This window comes from Callospermophilus lateralis, chromosome 8 (genome assembly GCF_048772815.1).
Source record: "Callospermophilus lateralis isolate mCalLat2 chromosome 8, mCalLat2.hap1, whole genome shotgun sequence".
Lineage (NCBI taxonomy): Eukaryota > Metazoa > Chordata > Mammalia > Rodentia > Sciuridae > Callospermophilus > Callospermophilus lateralis.
The window spans coordinates 115,516,735-115,536,763 of record NC_135312.1 but is presented as its reverse complement, the minus strand read 5'-3'; the positions used below and the strand labels follow the sequence as shown (position 1 = coordinate 115,536,763).

General features: G+C 43.8%; 1 protein-coding gene across 13 annotated transcripts in view; it reads left to right on the top strand.

Annotated features, from left to right (window-relative positions):
- The window catches only part of Dclk2 (doublecortin like kinase 2), a 152,512-nt gene that overhangs the window by 105,069 nt on the left and 27,414 nt on the right, over window positions 1-20,029 (top strand). For 8 of the 13 annotated variants that reach the window (XR_013155572.1, XM_076865325.2, XM_076865327.2 and 5 more), the window contains 3 exons: window positions 12,251-12,326; window positions 13,417-13,525; window positions 14,489-14,546. Coding sequence is in view for 12 of the 13 variants with exons in the window: in XM_076865325.2 (XP_076721440.1) it covers window positions 12,251-12,326; window positions 13,417-13,525; window positions 14,489-14,546 (243 nt within the window). In the remaining variant the exon portion in view is untranslated. The remainder of the gene's footprint in view (window positions 1-12,250; window positions 12,327-13,416; window positions 13,526-14,488; window positions 14,547-20,029) is intronic. The other 5 variants (XM_076865326.2, XM_076865328.2, XM_076865322.2 and 2 more) reach the window with 1 other exon arrangement.

The window sequence follows — 20,029 nt, the reverse complement described above, 5'->3', positions numbered from 1 at the left end:
TAATGGTTTGGGGGATAGATAATCTTTTTTTTATCCAAAGAACCAGAGAGTTTACAAAAGCCGGCAAACAAGCCAGGCTTAGTGGGCAGGCGTTGATTCTCGTGTCTTTGTCTTTGGGGACACAGTTTTGGGTATAGGTTTTTATTTATTATTTATTTAACTATCTGAGTGTTACTCTCTAGGAATTATGTAAGGTAAGATCAAAGGTAAGCAGAATTTGATGTTCTATCACGATTTCCCCACTTTGTATGAATTTCTGATAGCTTTGTATTCTGGTGGAGACGTTGAACAAAAAAATGAAAATAAGGTGGTGTGTATGATGTTTACTCTCTGATCACATTATTATGCCACTTTTGTTTGCTCATTGAAAAAAGATAGAAAGCATCCCTCCTCTCCCTAGAAGCTACTCATTTTTTAAAAAAAATAATACTATGTTTGTGAAGAAGACAACTCTGCCCCATCCATGTGCAGTTAAAGATCATGTTCTTTGAGGGGTTGGACCAAAGCCAGTAAAGGAAGTAAAGCTTCAAATTGGGAATGATTTTTTACAGAGTGGGAGTCTAAAAAAATAGGATGGTGACCAAGTATTTAATATTCTTTAAACCTAAAACTAAAAGGTGTCAGGATAACTGAGAGTTAGTTGTACATCTGTGTTAGTCAGCCTTCTGTTATTGTGACAAAATGCCAGAGGCAATCAACATATAAAGTGAACAGGCATGTTTTGGCTCACGGTTTTGGAGTTTTCAGTTCATGATCTGTTGGCCTGATTGCTTTGGGGTCTGTGACAAGGCAGTGCATTGTGACAAGAGCATGTGGGAAAGCAAAATTGCTCACCTCAGGAACAGGAAGCAGAAAAGAAGGGACCAGACAGAGTCCCCTGTGAAGGTACACCCCCAGTGACCTCAGAACTTCTCACTAGACTCTGCCTCCTAAAGGCTCCACCACCTCCCAGCAGCACTTCCCTGGAGAGCAACCCTTTACCACATGAGCCTGTGAGGGGCACTTAATAGCCAAACCATAGCAACCCCAATTATAATTACTTTGGCCTTGCCTTAGTAGTGTTAAAGGAAAAAATGAGTGCGCCTGACTTTTGTTAAAGACGGTAAGGCAGATTTCATTCAGAGGGGCTGGGAAAGGCAGGCAGTGGTGGTTGGAGGTCTTGCAGCAAGAGAGATTGGACTCAACCCCTACTCCAGCAAGGACAAGTGGGATTTAAATCAAGGGAACAAGGTGAGGGCATGGGATAGATTACTAAGAGGAAGCCTCAAAGGAAAAGGGCTTCTGGCTAAACGGACTTGATAGCATTCCTGGTAAATGCAGGCCAGGGAGTTATATGGAGGTCAGATATCAGGGTGGGAGGTTTCCCCTAAACTGACTTCACAGGATTTTTTTTTTTAATTTTTAAAAATATTTTTAGTTGTTGATGGACACCATATCTTTGTTTTATTTATTTTATTTTTCTGTGATGGTTAGGATCGAACCCAGTGCCGCACACCTGCTAGGCAAGCGCTCTACCCCAGCCCTGTCCCGTAACTTTTGATCTTCCTGCCTCATCCTCCTGGGTGCTGGGATTTCAGGTGTGAGCCACCGTGCCCGGTTTAGCAGGATTCTTGCTCAGACTGAATTCTGCAAGGACAGGGTAGTCCAAGGCAGGGCCTGTGCAAGCAGGAAACGCAAAGGAGCAGCAACCAAGTTTTGGTCAAAGGAGAGTCTTTGACACTAGTTACTTAAAGCCATAGAATGTGAAAATTAGAAGCATTCTCAGACCTTTGAGTCCTCATGTTACAGAGAGAGAAACCGAGGTTTAGAGATGTGAGGTGACTTCTTCAAGGTCTTTGGGACTGGCTGGGGTCTCTGCACTTTCCCGTGTCTCTGGTGGGCCTGCTTCATGGCTCTCCTGGGAGAAGCTGGTGATGTGCCCTATGAGTCCTCCAGGAGAGGGGTGGCTCACTGCTGAGTCCCTGGGTTCACACAGCTGCTCTGCATAAGAGAAGGATGAGAGACTAAATGAGAGGGGAACAGGAGGGGAGGGTTGGGGAAGGAGGGAGGAAATCCTGGGGTGGGGAGAGGCTGGGTGGAGGGAGATGGAGAGAGAGGGAGAGAGAGCTTACTGGCAGCTCTTCTTGGTGGGGAAGTGCTTGCTGATAGCATCTAATGGAAGCTTGCAAAGTGAACTACTCCAGACCATTTGCCCAGCATTTACACTTAACCCTATAAAGCATTCCTAAAATGACAAAATTCACAAAGGTGAAGGTTACTGAATTTTTTTCTTTGTAAGCCAGGGATGGGGCTGAGTATTGTCAAGATCGGCACAGGCTAGAAACGCACCTAGTGTGGTCCAGGTCCATCCAACGCGTCGGGTATGTAAATATGGGGCGATATTATACGGCAGGCTTGAGACGGAAGCCACCCTGTTAGCATAGTAGGATAACTGGGATTTGAAAGTGAAATCCGTGCTTGTGAGCATTCCCAGTCCAAGGACGCCGTGAAAAAGCAAGGCCAGCCTGTTAAACAGATGATTGCAAACATGGTCAGAACAAAAACTTACAAAATGAGTTATTAAAGGGTAGGGTCACCCGGCAGCTCCCTGTGAAGCCTCTACCCCAGAAACGACTCCCTAGGTATTAGGAGTGGGCTTTTGTTTGCACTTTTTCCTGAAGGGCCAGGTAGTTGCCTGGGGAGGAAGCATTCTGCAGGCCAGACAAGAGTCTCTTCCACTGCCGTGGCTCAGGCTACCTCCCACAGTCCAGCATGTGGCGAGCCCGAGGCCTGAGCAGTGAGGCTGCTTCATGCCAAGTTGCACTCTAAGGTGCACAGCTCCTTGGGACTCTTATTTTTATTTTGTTCTCATTTAATTATTAAAAATTTCTGTGAATGTTCCAACTTGCCCTAGTTAAGCTAAGGACAAAAATGAATTCTAGTATTATATAGATTATAATGCACCAATAAAAAAAAATTGGAAGTATTTTTAAAGGATTGTTGTAACAATAAACTGACAAATTGTGTTCCACCCTGAAGTTAAAAAACAAAACAAAAAAACTGCTAAGGGCAGCCAAGACAAAAAGCCTTTGGTTCGTGTAGATGAGAGGATTAAGGTAGAACTGGTGCCCCCTAGTGTTCGGCTATGGAGGCCTCAAAGGTGAATGCCCAGGGCCCCCTGGCGCTCAGCTATCTGCCTCCTCTGGAGGCAAAACACAGGATGGTGTGGTGGTTAGAAGCAAGGGCTCTGAGGTCAGTGCCTGGGTCTGGTCCTGGCTTGGCCACTCACTGTGTGATCTTGGGCAAGTCAAGTCGTGTCGCCCTTATGTGTGAACAGGACCTACTGCACAGATGGAGCTTGGTTGAGTACAGAGAAAGCACTCAGAATAGCTTGTCATTCTTACCCTAAACCCTGGGGTTTTCAGGCTGTTTTCACACAAAGGAAGTTTCACTTCCACAAAGATTAGCATGCGGTAATGTCTGGGAAGGAAAGTAATTGTGAGAGAAGTCAGTCTCTGGATTTTTTTTTTTTCTTTTGTTATCTTATGTATTTTATGTATTTAGAAACTTGCTGAGAAAGGTCCCTTGGCACCAAGAAGGTAAAAGTGCTAAGCCTTCAGGCATCCAGAGTAGCCTTCCCAGGGGCCAGGAGGCTGCAGACCGCAGACCCAGGGGTCTCGTTGAAAATACAGATTCCGGGGCCACCAGTGGCCAGGTTCTCTGTGAAGCAGACTCAGAGATAGAGTTTAAGGGTCAGTGGGTTTATTAGGAAGTGCTTCTGGGAACCGCAACTGAGGAAGGGGAGAACAGGAGGCAGGATTGGGCCGAGTCCTCTGCTCTTACTGACCTCCTTCCCAACTCTACCCTCTGTCCCTGCCTTCCTGCCCTCTCCGCATACTCCAAACCTGTTGCTGACTTATAAATGATTCCATTAGAAACAGGGTATGTCCAAACTTAGCGGCTTAACACAATATTCACATTCCTCTTCTCTCGCGGTTGTTGGGAGTCAGGAATTCCGGAGCTGTTGAGCTGGGTGGTTCTGGATGAAGCCTTTTCGTGAGGTTACGGTCACAATGCAGAACAGGGTCACTGTGGCCCGAAGGCTTGACTGGGAATGGAGGCTCTGCTTCCAGGGCGGCTCCTTCACTTGCTGGAAGGTTGGTGCCGGCTCTGGGCAGGACGCCTTGGCTCCTCACCACAGGGACCTCCCCGTAAGTTGGCTTGAGTATCCTCAGAACATGGCAACCCACTGTGTCCCCTGAACCAAATGATCAGAGAGAGTGAGAGTAATGGAGAAGCTCTGGTTTCTGTGACCTCGCTTTGGAGGCCACACCCCATTATTTCCATAAGGTCCCGGGAGTCACATGACATCAGCAAATTCATGACATAAGTGTGTGAAAATCAGGTGTGGTGTGGGGGGGCCATCCGGGAGTCTGGCTGCCACACCAGCCTTCTTCCATTTACACCTATCAGCCACCCCAAACCTCTGCCTTGGGCTGTCCCTGCCCCCCAACCTCTCCTCCCAACTTCCTGTCCATCTTCCTCTTTGAAGGCTGTCACAGTCTCTCCCCATCAATCCCATGGCTTTGTTCTCCTTCCAGCCCTGGATTTTCCAGACTGATCCCCCTCTGTCCCTTCTTCTCCTTCTCTTCAAATCCACCCCACGCTCTGACATTGTTTTCTTCTCTTAATCCCCGTCTTCCTGGTTTTCCCCTTGACCTCGACCTGTGATCTGTTTCCTCTGCCCGGGCTCCTCAGAGTCCCTTCCATCTAGCTGATAATTTTCCCCTGCAGGAATATTTACTGTGCTTAAATCACAGCATTTTCTTTGGGACGGCTAGGCAATAAAGAGTACTAAATGTGTCATCGGCTGCCAGACAGATGAAGAAAGCATTTCCCCTGCACTTTAATTCATCATCCATGTCCCAGTTTAAGACTTTTAAGGCGGTCGTAACTAAGGGCTTCAGAGTCACGGGCACATCTGTGGACACGGAGGGATAAATGCCTTGCATTTGGAGGCTGCGGTGTCTGCCCAGGGGCTGTCTGCCGTGAGCATTCTTGTTGGTTGAAAGAAGGACGAGAAAAGTACATTTGGAACATTAGCCAACATCTTGAGATTATGAACTGTCTGATGTGCTGATATGTTATCTGATGCTGTCTCTTGGGTCTGCTGGTGGTGAAAGATCCCCTAGATTTGTGAAGTGCGATGAAAGCCCTGGCAGTATCTCATCCTGATTGGCAGAGCTAAAAAGTAACTCTTTGACCTCATGAACTTGAAAACTTCTTTTCGAAGCTGTGAAATGTAAATCCACAGTAGCTGCTGACCTTCGACGTCTTTGCTTCTCCCTGGAGCTTTGGCTTTTCTGTTGTATTTAGAACTGGTTAATAATCTTCAGGACTAAGCCGCTGACCACTTTGATGCTGTTTTCATTACCCCCAAACATTGGGTGGTGACTTCATCTTTGAACATAATTGATTTTGTTAGAAACCAAAACAAAAGGAGGGACTGAGCCATTCTGAAGGCTTCAGTTCCCGGAAAACAATAAGCCGTAACATTGAATCCCAGACCCTGTTTGAGGACAGTGGGCTGCATGTTGTGGTCACTCAGTGAATCTGGCACATTTGGGCGCTAGCGGCTCTTGTGGGCTGATGCCCACCTTCATGCAGGTGGAGGGAGGGTTTGCCATGCAGATCAGTGTGTCACTTGGATCAATTGCGAGAACTTGTTATGAACTTGAGTAACACATGTTCATATTAAAGGTCCCCTTATTCATGAGTGTGGGCTGTCAGAAATTCTTCTTGGTGGTAACAGGAGGGAAGTAAGACTTAGGGGTTGTCATAGTGGCCGACTGTGGTAGCCTCCACGGTTGGAACTGGAGAGGCAAGTCCCTGTCCCCCCACCATGGTGTGCTGGGAAATTGGTAAGACCTCACAGTGAAAGCATGCAGCTGTTTTTACTGGGGAGCACAATAATACTACCTGTCTCTTGAGCAAGAGCCAGTAAGACGGCACTTCACTTGAAAGTCTTACTGGCACGTGACGAGATCCTGTGCTGATGCAGCAGGCCACGTAGTCTCCTGAGGTGGCAGTGATTCTGAGGGACAGAAAAACACAAGCCAGCAGAGTCTCTCAGCCCCTTGGTGGACCACTTAGTGGGCTACTATCTTAATCCTGTGTTTGAATGCACAGTGCATTCCATTCATCACAGTTAACCAACCACAAACCTCAAATGACACTAATTTTGTCACATGAAACCAAATCTGAGGGGTGGCTGCAGGTAGGAACACTTTGTGACCAACCCTTTGGTGCTGGTTCCATTCATATCTCATTACTCATACTGAAGTACTTCAAAATGTTCTAAAGGATCGGAAATCCAATATATCCGCAACAGACCTTTCTGTTCTTAAATGCATTCCAAATTCAGCATTTATAGTAATTTACACCAGCTTTGCTTCTAGTTAATGGAATTGGTGCTTTTGTTAAAAAAAAAAAAAAAAAAAAGAAGTACAAAATGAAGCAATCTTTTCACAGGTATTTTCCCCATCTTCAGTATACTTCTTTTTTTTTAAGAGAGAGAGAGGGAATGAATTTTAATATTTATTTTTTAGTTTTCGGCGGACACAGCATCTTTGTTTGTATGTGGTGCTGAGGATCGAACCCGGGACGCACGCATGCCAGGCAAGCGCACTACCGCTTGAGCCACATCCCCAGCCCAGCATACTTCTTTTTAAAGAAGAAATTTTTCTTAACTTCTTTGTGAGGAAAGGTTATAAGCTTATCAATTTGTATATCATGAATTTCAGAAATGTTACTATGTTAGGTGATGGAAAGACAGTCTCTCTTTTTTTGTTTTTGTACCAGGAATTGAACTCAGGGGCGCTTAACCACTGAACCACATCCCCAGCCCTTTTTTATATTTTATTAGAGACAGGGTCTCACTGAGTTGCTGAGGCTGAGTTTGAACTTGTGCTCCTCCTGCCTCGGCCTCCCAGGTCACTGGGATTACAGGTGTGTGCCACACGCCTGGCCATAATCTGAAGGCACTCTAAATATGCCTGTATGTATATTTTGATCAGTGAATTGCAAATCAGTGACATCCCTTAATTACTCAATAACCTCATAGGACTTCTCTTGCGATCTTAGAAAATAGGATAACAGGGTAAGAGCAGCTGAAAAGTGCCTGTACTTTGGAGTTAGAGCTGGTTTTGGATTCCAACTCCACTTTGGCTGTTGTGTTTGGGAAAGTTACCTAACATCTCTAAGATTTGCTTTTTTTCCACTGGTCAATGGAGTTGCTGATAATAACCAATTCATATTAAGTACTCATTTCGAGATTTGGCACAAAGTAGGCATTCAACAAACCATAGGGGGCTTTCTTTCCTTTTCTTACAAAGCAAAGGTTATTGTTTGGCTGTAGATAACTTGCAGTGCTTAGACACTCAGTAAGTGACAGAACTTAAATCATTTCAGGCACAGTGGCATACACCTATAATCCCAGTGTCTTGGGAGGCTGAGGTAGGAGGATAACAAGTTCAAAGTCAGCCTCCACAACTTAGCAAGGCCCTAGAGCAACTTAGACCCTGTCTCTAAATAAAATATAAAAAAGGAGCTGGGGATATGGCTCTGTGGTTGAGTGCCCGTGGGTTCAAACCCCAGTACCAAATAAAGAAAAAAAAAACAAAAACCTTAAATCATGGTAGCTGAATAATTAATTGCAATAACTGCCAGAAACTTGCTCCACAGATGTCGTCCACCTTGGCTGCACATTGGATCATCTGTGGAGCTTTAGAAGAGGCTGAAACCTGGGCTCGACCCTTAGTTAATCTTGGGTACAGCCTGGCAATAGAACTTTTTAAGGCTTCCCTGTAGTTGTAATACAGATGCTGAGAACTCCCCTCTCATAGCAGCAACCATACCCTGAAGGCTATTCTGTTTTTGAGTTTAAAAGAACAGTGTAAAACTTATGTTGCAGGAAAAGCTTTCCTAAGAAAGTTCGTGCAGACGAGGACTTTTTGTGCTGGCCAAATTCTGCCCGTTGTCTGGGTTTTTTTTTTTTTAATTTTTTAATAAAATGTTATTGGAGCACAGCTGTGCTCGTTTTTAAAACATTTTTAATTTGTTTTTATTATTATTTATTTGCACATGGTCTCTGTCTGCTCAGTTGCAGAGTTGAATAGTTGCTGTAACAGAGACCATATGACCCCCAGAGCCTAAAATGTCACTTTCTGGCCCTTGTTAGAAAATGTTTCTGACCCTTGCTGTTGATCACTTACCAGTTGAACTGTGGTGCCATCTTCAAACACATTTGAGGGCGTTAACTGGCTACCCACAAATGCCTCCTAGATTCTGCTCAAGTTCTTCCTTTTTTTTTTTTTTATAAAAAAATAAAAATAAAAATGAAATCCCATCTAGCCTTCTGCTCAGAGGTCAGTCATGTGCTACAGGCCTTGAATAACCATTGTGGCTGCTCTTTTCTGAGAAGCCTATTTCTGAACAAAACTTTAGCTTTTTAGGGTAGCACTTAACATTCCTCTCTAAATTTTAAGTCTTGTAGAAATCATAATAATCCACTTATCAAAGAAATTTCTTGTCGGATGCCGACACAAGGTCCTGGCTAAAAGCATAGATAGCTGGAGGTCATCATCGATGACCCGTACGGTCAACTGCAGAGGCCCTTTCAGACGTCGATGGCAGTTGAGAAAGTCTTGTTGCTTTTTCTGCTGTTTTCAAGTCTTTTATAAGATGTCCTTAGCAGGAGAGCAATTCTGGTACATTCCCTTTCCTTGCTTACTCACAACCATGGAGCTATTGTTGCTAGAGGGGTAAGTGGGGGACACAGCAACTCCAGGTCCTTTCTGTCACCTGTGCTCCTTGGCCAACCAGGACCTGTCTAAGGAATTATATCCCCTCTCCTCCCAGCCCCTGCATAACCCATCTTGCTGAGCCAACTGGTACTGGCAGGCGATATCTAGCCGTCATTGTGTGCGTACCAAGGGGACCTCACAGGAGGTACTCTTCCTCTGCTGCCTCAGCACTGGGGTTGGTGAACGCTCGTGAGCATTGTAAGGGATTTTAATAAAAATAGTTATTTTTTAACACAAAATGGAACAGTTTTCATCAAAAATACCATGTTTGATTTTTCTGGTGCTGCTTTAATCCCTGCTTCAGTAAGAATCATTCTCCTACCAGGGAAATACGAAACATCCTGCAGGGGAAACAGTGAGAATTCTGTGCAGTCTCGCGCTCTTTGTCGCTCTTTGTCTGCGTGCCCTGCTCTTGGCGCGCTGGGAATGCTCTGCCTTGTGTTTAGCAGGGGGTGCCTCCGTTTTCCAGGGATCTTGGTGAATACCATGGTTTTCTGGTATCCCTGGAGAGCCAGGCTTCATTACTGGGAAGTCAGGTGAACCTGATCAGAAGCAGAGTGACTCAAGGATACAGCGCAGGGCTGTGCCCTGGCAGGACGGCTCCCTCTCGGGGGGCTCCTTGGCATTACTTGTGACCATGAGAACCTGCCCTGGACTGTGGAGGCTTCATGGAAGTGTGTTAAGTGTTTGCTGCAAACTGCCCTGTCCTGCCTGGTTCCAGGACTGGAAACCAAGTCTCAGCAGGGCTGAGACTGCCCCTAGGACTGGAAGCTTGGGGGCAGCAAGAACCCTCTCTCCCCAGCTTGCCTTTAAAACAGCACAGGTGGTTGCTGTAGATGTTACTAAACAGTGAGGAGGGAGAAAGGAAAATTGTCTGATTCTGACTCTGTTCAGCTGTGCTATACTAAAATTATCCCCTTTATATTTTCATTTTCTTCATGAAAGCCTTATTTTCAAATAAAGGCATGTATTGGATAAGTCACTCATTAAATTCACATAGGATTTTTAAATGCTTGAGGTTTAACTCTTTAAAAACAGTAGTCAATTTTGGAACATGTTCTTGTCATCACCATTTGCTAAGGCGGCTGCATTTCCTGGTGAATTAGGGAGGCCACGGAGGTGGCATTTCACTTGGCCCCAAGCCCTCTCCCTCCACGAGGTCCCTCCTCCTCTTGGTCTCCAGGCTTCCGCCCAGTTGCCATTCTCTTTTTGGGGCCAGAGAACCAGCTTTCACCACCTGTTCTGTTTCCTGGTCTCTCTGTCTGCTTTTTGTCTCCCTGGAATCCTAAACACAAACCCGGGTTTGTAATTATTGGGCTGGACAGGGAATCAGGATAGGGTAAGAGGGTGGGGGTAATCAAAATAAACACTGGGAGAGTTACAATGGTTCACAGGAGCTCAGTGAGTTGACGCTGGGAGGGGCTGGATATGCGCGTGTTCGTTTGAGGAAGGATGCTGTTTCAGCCCTGCTGAGACTTGGTTTCCAGTCCTGGAACCAGGCAGGACAGGGCAGTTTGCAGCAAACCAGTACTTACTCAAATTAGATCAGGAAAAAGGACTTGCAAGAGTGTTACCTGCTTCCAGGAATACTGAGCAAGCAGGTCTCAGGCTGACCCCAGACCACGGCAGCTCTTAGGACTGCTGCAGGGGGTGTGGGGACTGCACACCCACCTACCCAAGGTTCTGAGGCTCTGAGTGTGGAAGGGAGACGGTTCTTGCCCAGTGTCCATGCCAGACTCGGCCAGCTATGGACTGAGACTCTGTGGCTGCCTCGCTCAGGATATGAGATTTAGACCTGCAGGCAAACAGATCACTGCCCCTGTCATTCTCTGGCATTAACAATCCATCTCCCCAGTTGTTTGTTCTGGGGTCAAGCAGTAACCAGCAGGGATCTGTTTATCTTTTAAGATTTCACTTTCTGGAAAAAAATTATGTTGTTCTTATGTTTCTTCCATTAAGAATTTGGCTGATATCAGCTCAATTGGAATCTGATCGTTGACAATTTTCAATCTAGAAACAGTTGGGTTAGAGGTAGGGGGGATCAATTCTGAATGAATGTTTAGCCAGAGGTCTCTTATAGCCATTTGGTAGTCAACAATTCAAAACATTCAGTCCTCTCAAAGTTCTGTGCTAGGGATGTAGCTCAGTTGATAGTGCTTGCCTTACACGCACAAGGTGCTAGGGTTCAAACCCCAGCACCACACACACACACACACACACACACACACACACACAAAATAGTTCTGTGCTAGGTATTTCAAAAAAAAGGTCTTGATAACTAATGTTGAGTTTGCGTTATGCTATAGTACCTGTGCTAAATTATTTTTTAGATATGAGCTAATTTTTATTCTCTATCAAATATCTAGCTGTTTGATGCTACTTTTTCCATTTATGGAACAGAAATTTAAGACTTGGAAAGTTTAACTTTAAAAAAAATTATTTGAATGTAAGTATAAGATGCATGAGAAAAGTGGCAAGAAATATATTGGTCAGGTAGATAGGGGTACAAATTGTGGCTTGGATGCTGTGTTGAAGGTTTTGGAGTCATTCTGTTGGTGACAGTGACCTACTAGGGTTCTTGTATCCTGGGGGTGATATTATAACTGCCCTTGGGAAAAGTTTCTTTGGTAATAACGTGTGAAAGAGGAGAGACTAACAGCAACCAAGAGACTTCTGGTGAGGGACCAAGGAAGCCAGGGGAGCACCTGAGCAGGGTGATAGCTATGGGTGGGGAACGGAATAGAGAATATTGTGATTTTCTCCTAGGCTTATCATAAGTCCCTCTCTGGGCCCTGATTTCTAACTTTTAAACATTATCTCATAGAGTGCTACCAATTCTGGAGTTGCCTTCAACTTCAATGCCAAAAAAATAAATAGAATAAGAAAAAAGCAAAAGAAAAGTTAAATATTGAAAAGTTTGATGGTCCACCTATTATGTTTTGTTGTTTGGCAATAAAATGATTGAACTGTTAGAAACTAGATGTTTGGCTTGGAGCTGTTAGAATTGTCTACAATTCTAAGCCTTATTTTGCCACTAATAAGAACCTTAATCATCTGTGATGCCACAAAGTCTCCTTTATTTTACCAAAGTCAAATGCAGTTTCAGGGCTGAGGTTGTGGCTCAGTGGTAGAGCACTTGCCTAGCACATGTGACGCTGGGTTCAGTCCTCAGCACCACAGAAAAATAAAGGATTGTGTGCACTTAAAAAAAAATCTAGTCTGACTTGAAAATATATCTAAGAAAGAAATGCATTAATGTGATGTGTACAGGAAGAGAGGTGAGATGAGAAGAAGGGAAACGTTTCCTCTCTTTCTATATCCTTCTATGTTGCATGGTCTATTTAAGGACTCTTGAGCCCGGGTCTGTGAATGCATCCTAATAGGTAATGGCCATTCTCCTCTTTCAGCAGATTTCTGCTCATGGCAGATCTTCTTCCAATGTGAATGGTGGACCTGAACTTGAGCGTTGCATGAGTCCTGAAGGTAGTTGTCAATCTGATCATTACTTTATAAAGGAAATCATCCAGGTGAACCCAATAGTCATCCCAAACCCACTGGTGTCAAATTATGATCTTCCTCAACATGAATGTAGTCACGTCACCTGTTAGCCCAGTTAGCCTTAGCGGGTGGTTTGAGGTCACTTCACTGTATATAAAACCTCATTGTCATTAATTAGGCCACTGCATCTTCAAAGTTGAGACTTGGGCTTTATTTTTCTTTGATAATCTGCTCATAATTCTTAAGTGCATTTCATTTTTCTCAATTAAATAACAAAAGTGTATGTCTCCTAAGTGCTGGGCACTGGACACATTTTGAGAAGTAGTTTCTTAACCTGCGTTAAGAAACACACACACACACACACACACACACACACACACACACACACACACACCTTTTTAAGAAGGCTTTGAGCCAGGTGTTAACCTTCAGAAGGCATCTTACCTGTATAGAACTTTCTTTACCAGAAAAGTTAGAGATATTGTGCTGGTTACAGTGGTGCATCCTGTAATCCCAGCAATTTGGGAGGCTGAGGCAGGAACATTGCAAGTTCAAGGCCAGCCTGGACAGATTAGTGAGACACTCCTCAATTTGGAGAGACCCTGTCTCAAAGTGGGAGGAAAAAAAAAAAAAGACTAAGGATGTAGCTCAGTGGTATAGCTCTTCTGTGTTCAATTCTCAGCACCAAAAAGCAAAAGAAAAAATGGAAATCTTGAACTTTTCTAAGATTAAATCCCTCTCTCTATCCCCTTCCTTTCTTCTTTTCCTGAGCATTGACAAGAGTTTGGAAAAGTTCTAGTTAGACTTCCTTTTTAACCAAGGCTAATAATTTATTTCAGCTGATATTTCAAGGATTTGCAATGTTTGTTGATTTTGTTGGTTTCTAATTCCAACCAACAAGGTCAAAAGGAAATTGATGATTTAGGCATTCTATTTAGGAAATATGCTGAGATTTTCTTTAGCTTCACCATAGATTTAGGAATATAATGTGTTGTAGTTTATTATTTTAGAAATATATAGGAATCAATACAAAATGCTGATATTTCCTTTAGATTTGCCTTTATCCTTTTTGCAGGTGTGAATGGAAACAGGTGCTCTGAATCATCAACTCTTCTTGAGAAATACAAAATTGGGAAGGTCATTGGTGATGGCAATTTTGCAGTAGTCAAAGAATGCATGGACAGGTGAGTGGGTAGTGAGGGTTCTGGGTTCGTCTACACCTATGGTTCTCCTTTGGAATTTATTCTTTCTTCTGGTGGTGGTGGTAGGGGGGAATTTATTTATAATGAACTCAGACCTTCCTGGGAAGTCTCTCTTTTCTCCTTCCTGAAAGAGTCTATCTTGAGGACTAGCTATTTGACATGTCACATACAGATTGACAAGAAAAAAAAAAAAAACACGTGTATACAAATAGAATGTAAAATATGTGACTTCTAAGAACTTGTTAGAAATATGAAGCAAGATTTGGTTTACAGTAAATAAAAGTTCATCTTCCAGGCAGGGCCTCATCAGTGGGTCCTCCAACCCCCTAGCAGAAAAGCAGCCTCACTGGAGAGAACTGTCAATAGAATGGGAGTCTTCTCTGAGCTGTTCTTGGATCAGTATTTTTTTATACATTCAGATTAAATCATGTTAAGATGCTAGTGTCCAAGGAAATGATCTCTTTGGTGGCAGATACAGCCTCTTAAAGGTGTGAATGATATAGTACCAGAAAGTCTGGGGCAACTTTCCAGTTTTGAATCATAGGCTCACGTGACTAATGTATTAATGTAAAGATACATTAATTGATAATAAAATGTTTATCACTTAAGGTGATGCCCAATTTTATTATGTTCCTAAGAGATCTGTCTTGAGATTTAAGTGGGGAAAAATGATTGCTTGTTTAGCTCTGATACAACAGAATTTCAACACTTCAAATATGAGTTAATAATACTATAATAATATTTATAAAAGGAATTTAACTAACATGCATTGTTGTTTGGGATTTTATTTTCTATTTTGAGTACTTTTTTTTTCCCTGAGACATCGTTTTGAACACGCAAAGGAAACAGCCAAACCTTATTCCCTGAGTCTGTGCTCTCTGGGAAATTAGGAAGGATGGTATCTGTGATTGTGTCTTTAAATGGTCCTCCTCTGATCACTCCTAGGTCCACTGGAAAGGAATTTGCTCTGAAAATCATAGACAAAGCCAAGTGTTGTGGAAAGGTATGTTATGCATTACTGCTTCCTAAAAGAAAGTGAGACAATGTGTGTGATGTTTAGTACAGGGAATGTTTGACCAGACCATCATGGCAGGAACTGACCCCAGGAATAGCCGGGAAAGCAGTCAGATGGTTTTTCCTGCTGTTAATCCTAATGTCAATCCTAAACCAGTCAATTGATTTGATGTTGGTTCTAGTTATAGAAAATACAAGTTCTCTTCTCTGGATGATGCCCAGTTAAAAATCTAGCAACTTTCCAGAGGTGTGTTAAGGTGTGTGAGGGGCCTGAGAGGGCCCAGTTCCAAGCTGTGGTGGTCTTCCAGCTTCACAGGATGCCTGGATCAAACAGCAGACTCCATGCGGATGACGTAGTGGGCAGCATGAACTGCGTGTTTGCCTTGGTTCCCCTCAACTCCCAGGCTTCATGAAAGGGGTAGAAAGGGGCCCGTTGAAAGCTGCACACACAGTGCTCTGTATCTGATCTGAAGACGCACAGGCTTAGAGAACCCCAGCCTGAGGAGGGAGCTGCTAGCAAACCTGCCCCAACTTTTCCCCAGAGGAAAACATTATTTTTGTTTTCGTGGTCATGAATGAAATCTGCCCCTTGCCCCTGAGGGAACCCTATCCATGTGTTCCAAGAGTGCTAGCTATACAGACATCCTGGAAATGACCGGCAACCAGTGCTGGTCAAGATTTGCATGAACGCTGTGCAGAGCTGTATTGTCAACATGAGGGACTTTTTTTATCCTGTCCCAACTCTCATCCTGGGTGGGGAAAGATGAACGGTTGAAATGTTAGAGTACTGGCACTTTAACTTTGTGTGCCAGAACAAATATTCACTGACAGTGATTACATTGACTGTTACAGATTCCTTCCTGGTAGATAGTCTGCTCTTTTGATTGGCATGCAGGTGTAGAACCACAGTGTCCAACACTGGAGCTGCGAGCCTCAAAATGAGGCCAGTCTGAATTGAACTATGTGGTGGGTGTAAAATACCATATTTTGAAAACTTAGTACTATGAAAAAGAATATAAAATATTTCATTAATATCTTTATATTTGGATGGTCATGGAATATTTTGGATATAGTGGGTTAAGTAAGTTATATTTTTAAGTTAATTTTACCTGCTTTTAATATTTTAATGTGGCTATTGGAAGACTTATAATTACAAATATGGATCACATTGTGTTCCTGTTGGACAGTGTTACTGTGGGGACAGAACACATAAAGTTTAATCCTGGCTCTGCCTTTTCTTGCTGTGTGACACCACCCGCCCCCAGTAGAGGGGGAGGGATCTCTGTTTTTTTTCTCTAAAATATATTTACCAATGATACCTAAAAGATTAGATTAGTTGTAACGATTGAATCAACGGATGGAAAACGCGTAGAGAAGTGCCAGTATGTGATAGATTCTGGGTTTTTTTTGGCAGTGCTGGGGCTCACACTCGGGTCCTCATACGAGATACACTAAATGACATCTCTGGGCCCACATGCTAATGTTATTAATACTCCAGGGGAGTGCAGACTTTAAAATTAACAGATTCTATGTGATAGTAATGATCTTTCACTTATGGAACTCCCAAACTAGTCTTCACTGGACATGTACAAAATTGTGTATTTTTCACAGAAAACTTAAAATGTTGTGACACAGTTTTAGAAAAATCTTCTCAGAGTCCCTGAAATAGAGAAGCCAGGAGGGAAATTTGTCATTTATCCCCCGCCCCGCCCCCCGCCATCCTGCTGTGTGATGGTCAGCAAAGCAGAGACTGTGAAGTGTCTCCTTTTTAATATTTTTAAATTTATGTGCTTTTACTTATTCTAACAATATTATTAGCTTTTTCACTGGCAATGGCCTTTCCCCCATTTGTAACTGTTGCTTTCTCCATCTGTTGTATAATCTAAGCAGAATGTTTCATAATCTGGGGACCCAGGTTCTATACAATTATATTAATATTTTTTTTTAAAAAAGTAAAAAAAAATTGCTATAGGAAGAATGCTGTTTACCTGATTAAAATTTAAACAGCTATTTTTGCAGTTGCCAAAAAGATCTTTGTATGCTAAAAATTTTAGTCTGCTGCACCAAGTGCTGAGACAAAGGGGTAATTTCAAACCCTGGGGTCTTGTCTTTCTTTTTTATTGAATATCATTCTGTTTTTATAATTCTTACTCCTCTGCTTATTTGCATCTTTACCTTTTGCTTATTTGAACAACTATTTCCACATTAAGACTGTATCAAATTGTGGTTTTAAAACTTTGTTATAAGTAAGTCAGTTTTTCTCACCACAATTTTTTTTTTTAACTTTTAAAATTTTTTTGCAGTACTGGGGAGGGAGCTCCATCCCCAGCTCTTTTTTGAGACGGGGTTTCACTGAGTTGCCAAGGCTGCTCTTGAATTTGTGCTCCTTCTGCCTCAGCTTCCCAGGTCACTGGGATTACAGGCCTGCACCACTGTGCCTGCCTGAAATTTTATTTGCAGATAAAAATTGTCTCGACAATTTTTAAAAAAAATTTAGGGGTGCATTTAGCCACTATTCTGAAGTATTTGGGGTTGAATGCAGGAAGTTAATTATGCTGAAAATGTCTGCGATTTTTAAAATATATTATTTATCCCAGATGTACTGGAACTTTGTACATTGCCTTCACTGACACAAAACATTTGTATGAGCTTCTACAGATAAGGAAGCAGAGATTTAGATTAAATAGCTTCCCAGAAGTCACAGAAGCAGAACGGCGGCTGGAATTTGGGGCCGATTGGTGGCCTGTACATTGGCCCATCTGCCATACACCTACTCTGGGTTCAATTTATTTCTTCATGGTAAAAAGAACCTGGGAAAAATGCTCATCTCTCTTGCCTTCTGTTTCTTCTTTTTAAATATACACGGGCATTGATTGATTGATTGATTGACCTAGAACTTGGTGTGTGTGTGTTGATGTGCAAGACACTGGGCTAGGAATGTATACTTTAACAGATGAATTGTCACCAACTCTGTAGAGAGTTACAGGAGCTCATGGGAAGCATGTGGGAGAGAAGCAGGTGACCAGTGGAGGTGCCATAGAGCAGGAACCATTGGAGCTGGCTCTGGAACCACAGTAGGATGTCAGTAGGCACCAGTGGAAGAAAAGCCTACCAGGTAACTAGAACAGCTGAGCAAAGTCTCAGAGGACACAAATCATGTTAGGTCCTTCCAAGTGGGAGATCAGTGCAAGATCTGCCTCAGGGCCAGGCTTAAGGAGGCTGTTGAGAAGGCTATGGTTTTGTGAAGGTTAAGGATTCTTCCAGTTTTAATATTTTCTTTCATTCTAAATAAATGTTTTTTGAATCTCCACTGTGAACGAAGCCCTGGGCTTTCTGTTGTAATACCTAGATATGGTCCTTCTTTCTCTCCCTGCATATAGTTTTGCATTCATGACCTACATGTTATGAGCCCTGTGTCGGTCATCTTTGCCTCACTGTGACCAAAATAGCCGACTAGAATATCTTGGAGGAGGCAAGATTTATTTTGGCTTATGGTTTCCGAGCTTGAGCTCATGGCTGTCTGAGTTAATTACTCTGGGACCAAGGTGAGGCAGAACCTCATGGCCGAAGAGAGGGGTGGAAAAGTGGTGCTCCTTTATGGCGGCCAGGAAGCAGGGAGAGCCAGGTTAAGAGAGAAGCCATGAATACTGCAACTAGTAAGGTCAAAGGGTCAGGCTGCCCAAGCCCTATGGAGGGCATATCCCTCCAGGTGCCCTAGATGTTCTACTGTGGAGTTATGGATGGGACCTGTTTGCTTGGCTGGGTTTTGGTACCATCCTTTCTTTCTGTGCCTCTATTCCTCTCTTTCAGAATGGGAATGTTCACTCTGTGAACATTCTGGGTATTGGTTATCTGTAACTGGCCTTGATCATCACAGGGGCTGACAGCCAAGAGTTTGCCTTGAGTTTCAGAGGAGACTTTGGACTTTTGGCCAAGGCTGGAACTGTTAGGAGTATGGGGACTCTCAGAGATGAGCCAAATGCATTTTGCTTTCTGAGAAGAAAATGAGCTTTTTGGGACTCAAAGGCAGAATGTTATGATTTGGATAGGAGATGTTCCCCCAAATCTCCTGTGTCAATGCGGGAATGCTCAGACATGAAATGATTAGATTTTGAGAACCCTAACCTCATCCTAGTTTGAATGGACTAACTTGGTGGCAGTTGTAGACAAGTGGGGCATGGCTAGAGAAGGTGGGTCCCTGAGGGTATGTCCTGGAAGGGTTCATCTTCCCTGTCCCACCTCCCACCTCCATCCTCCGACAGCCATTATGAGTTGAGTAGCTTCCCTCAGTCAGGCCCTTCTGCCATGATGTTCTGCCTCATCTTGGGCCCAGAGCAATGGAGTTGGCCCAGCGTGGACTAACTCTCTGAAACCATGAGCCAAAATAAACGTTTCCTTCTCCTAAGTTGTCTCCCAGGTATTTTGGCCACAGCAATGCTTAAGTTAATTAACACAGGCCCAGATGGTGCACAAATCCCAAAGTATATGGCGTTAGTTTTCTGAGGCTATTAGAATAAATCACCTCAAACTTGGTGCCTTAAAACAACAAAAAAATTTCCTCTCACAGTTCTGGAGGCCACAAGTTAGAAGTCCACACTCCTTCTGGGGCTTTGGGGGAGAACCTGTCTCTTGCCTCTGAACAATTTCATGTGACGGACAGGTTCTTGGGCTTGTGACGACGTCCCTCCAGTCTGCCTCCATCCCCATGTCACCTCTCTTCTGTGTGAGATTTCCTGCCTTGTTCTTAGAAGACACTTGTGATGGCATTTAGAGCTTGTCCAGATAATCCAGGGCTCTCTCTAAATTGCAGACCCCTTAACCATATCTCCGGAAACCCTTTTTGCAAATAATCATATTTACGAATTCTAGGGATTAGCACTTGATATCTGTGGGTGGCCATCGTTCACCCCAGAAGTGGTCCTTGTTGTCTCCTGTATTGTCCTCAGTAGGGGTTTACTAAGCGGTACAGTTGCAGCTGTAAAGCCAGCGTTGAGCGGGAGGAGTGCGTGAGGCTTGTGCTCGTGCACATGAGCACTTGGGTACCTGCTGCGAGTTAGTGATGGGGCTGGCTGTGGAACACGCACTCTCGGTTCAGAGGAAGCGCACAACTACTGGAAGACAGTGGAAGTCATCCTTCAAAAGGCTGACCGGTGCGGAGCAGGGGACAGTGGGAGCCTGTGAGAGGGTCATCGAAGCTGGCCCTACTGAGCAGAGGGGGTGGGGTCCAGCCTGGTACTGAGGAATAGATAAATTACAAGAGGTGGGTAAAGTTCCAGACAGAAAATCACCTGTGCAAATGCGAGAAGGCGAGACATTGGCAAGAGGGGTAGAAAGAGTGAGTGGACGGATTCAGAGGCCCCTGCGGAGGTAGAGGGGCAGGAACTGGTGAGTGATGGGAGATCTTAGGTGATGAGGGGAAAGCTTCAAATTGGTGGGATTTTCCCTTCTGCTGGGGGCAGCCAGCGAGAAAGA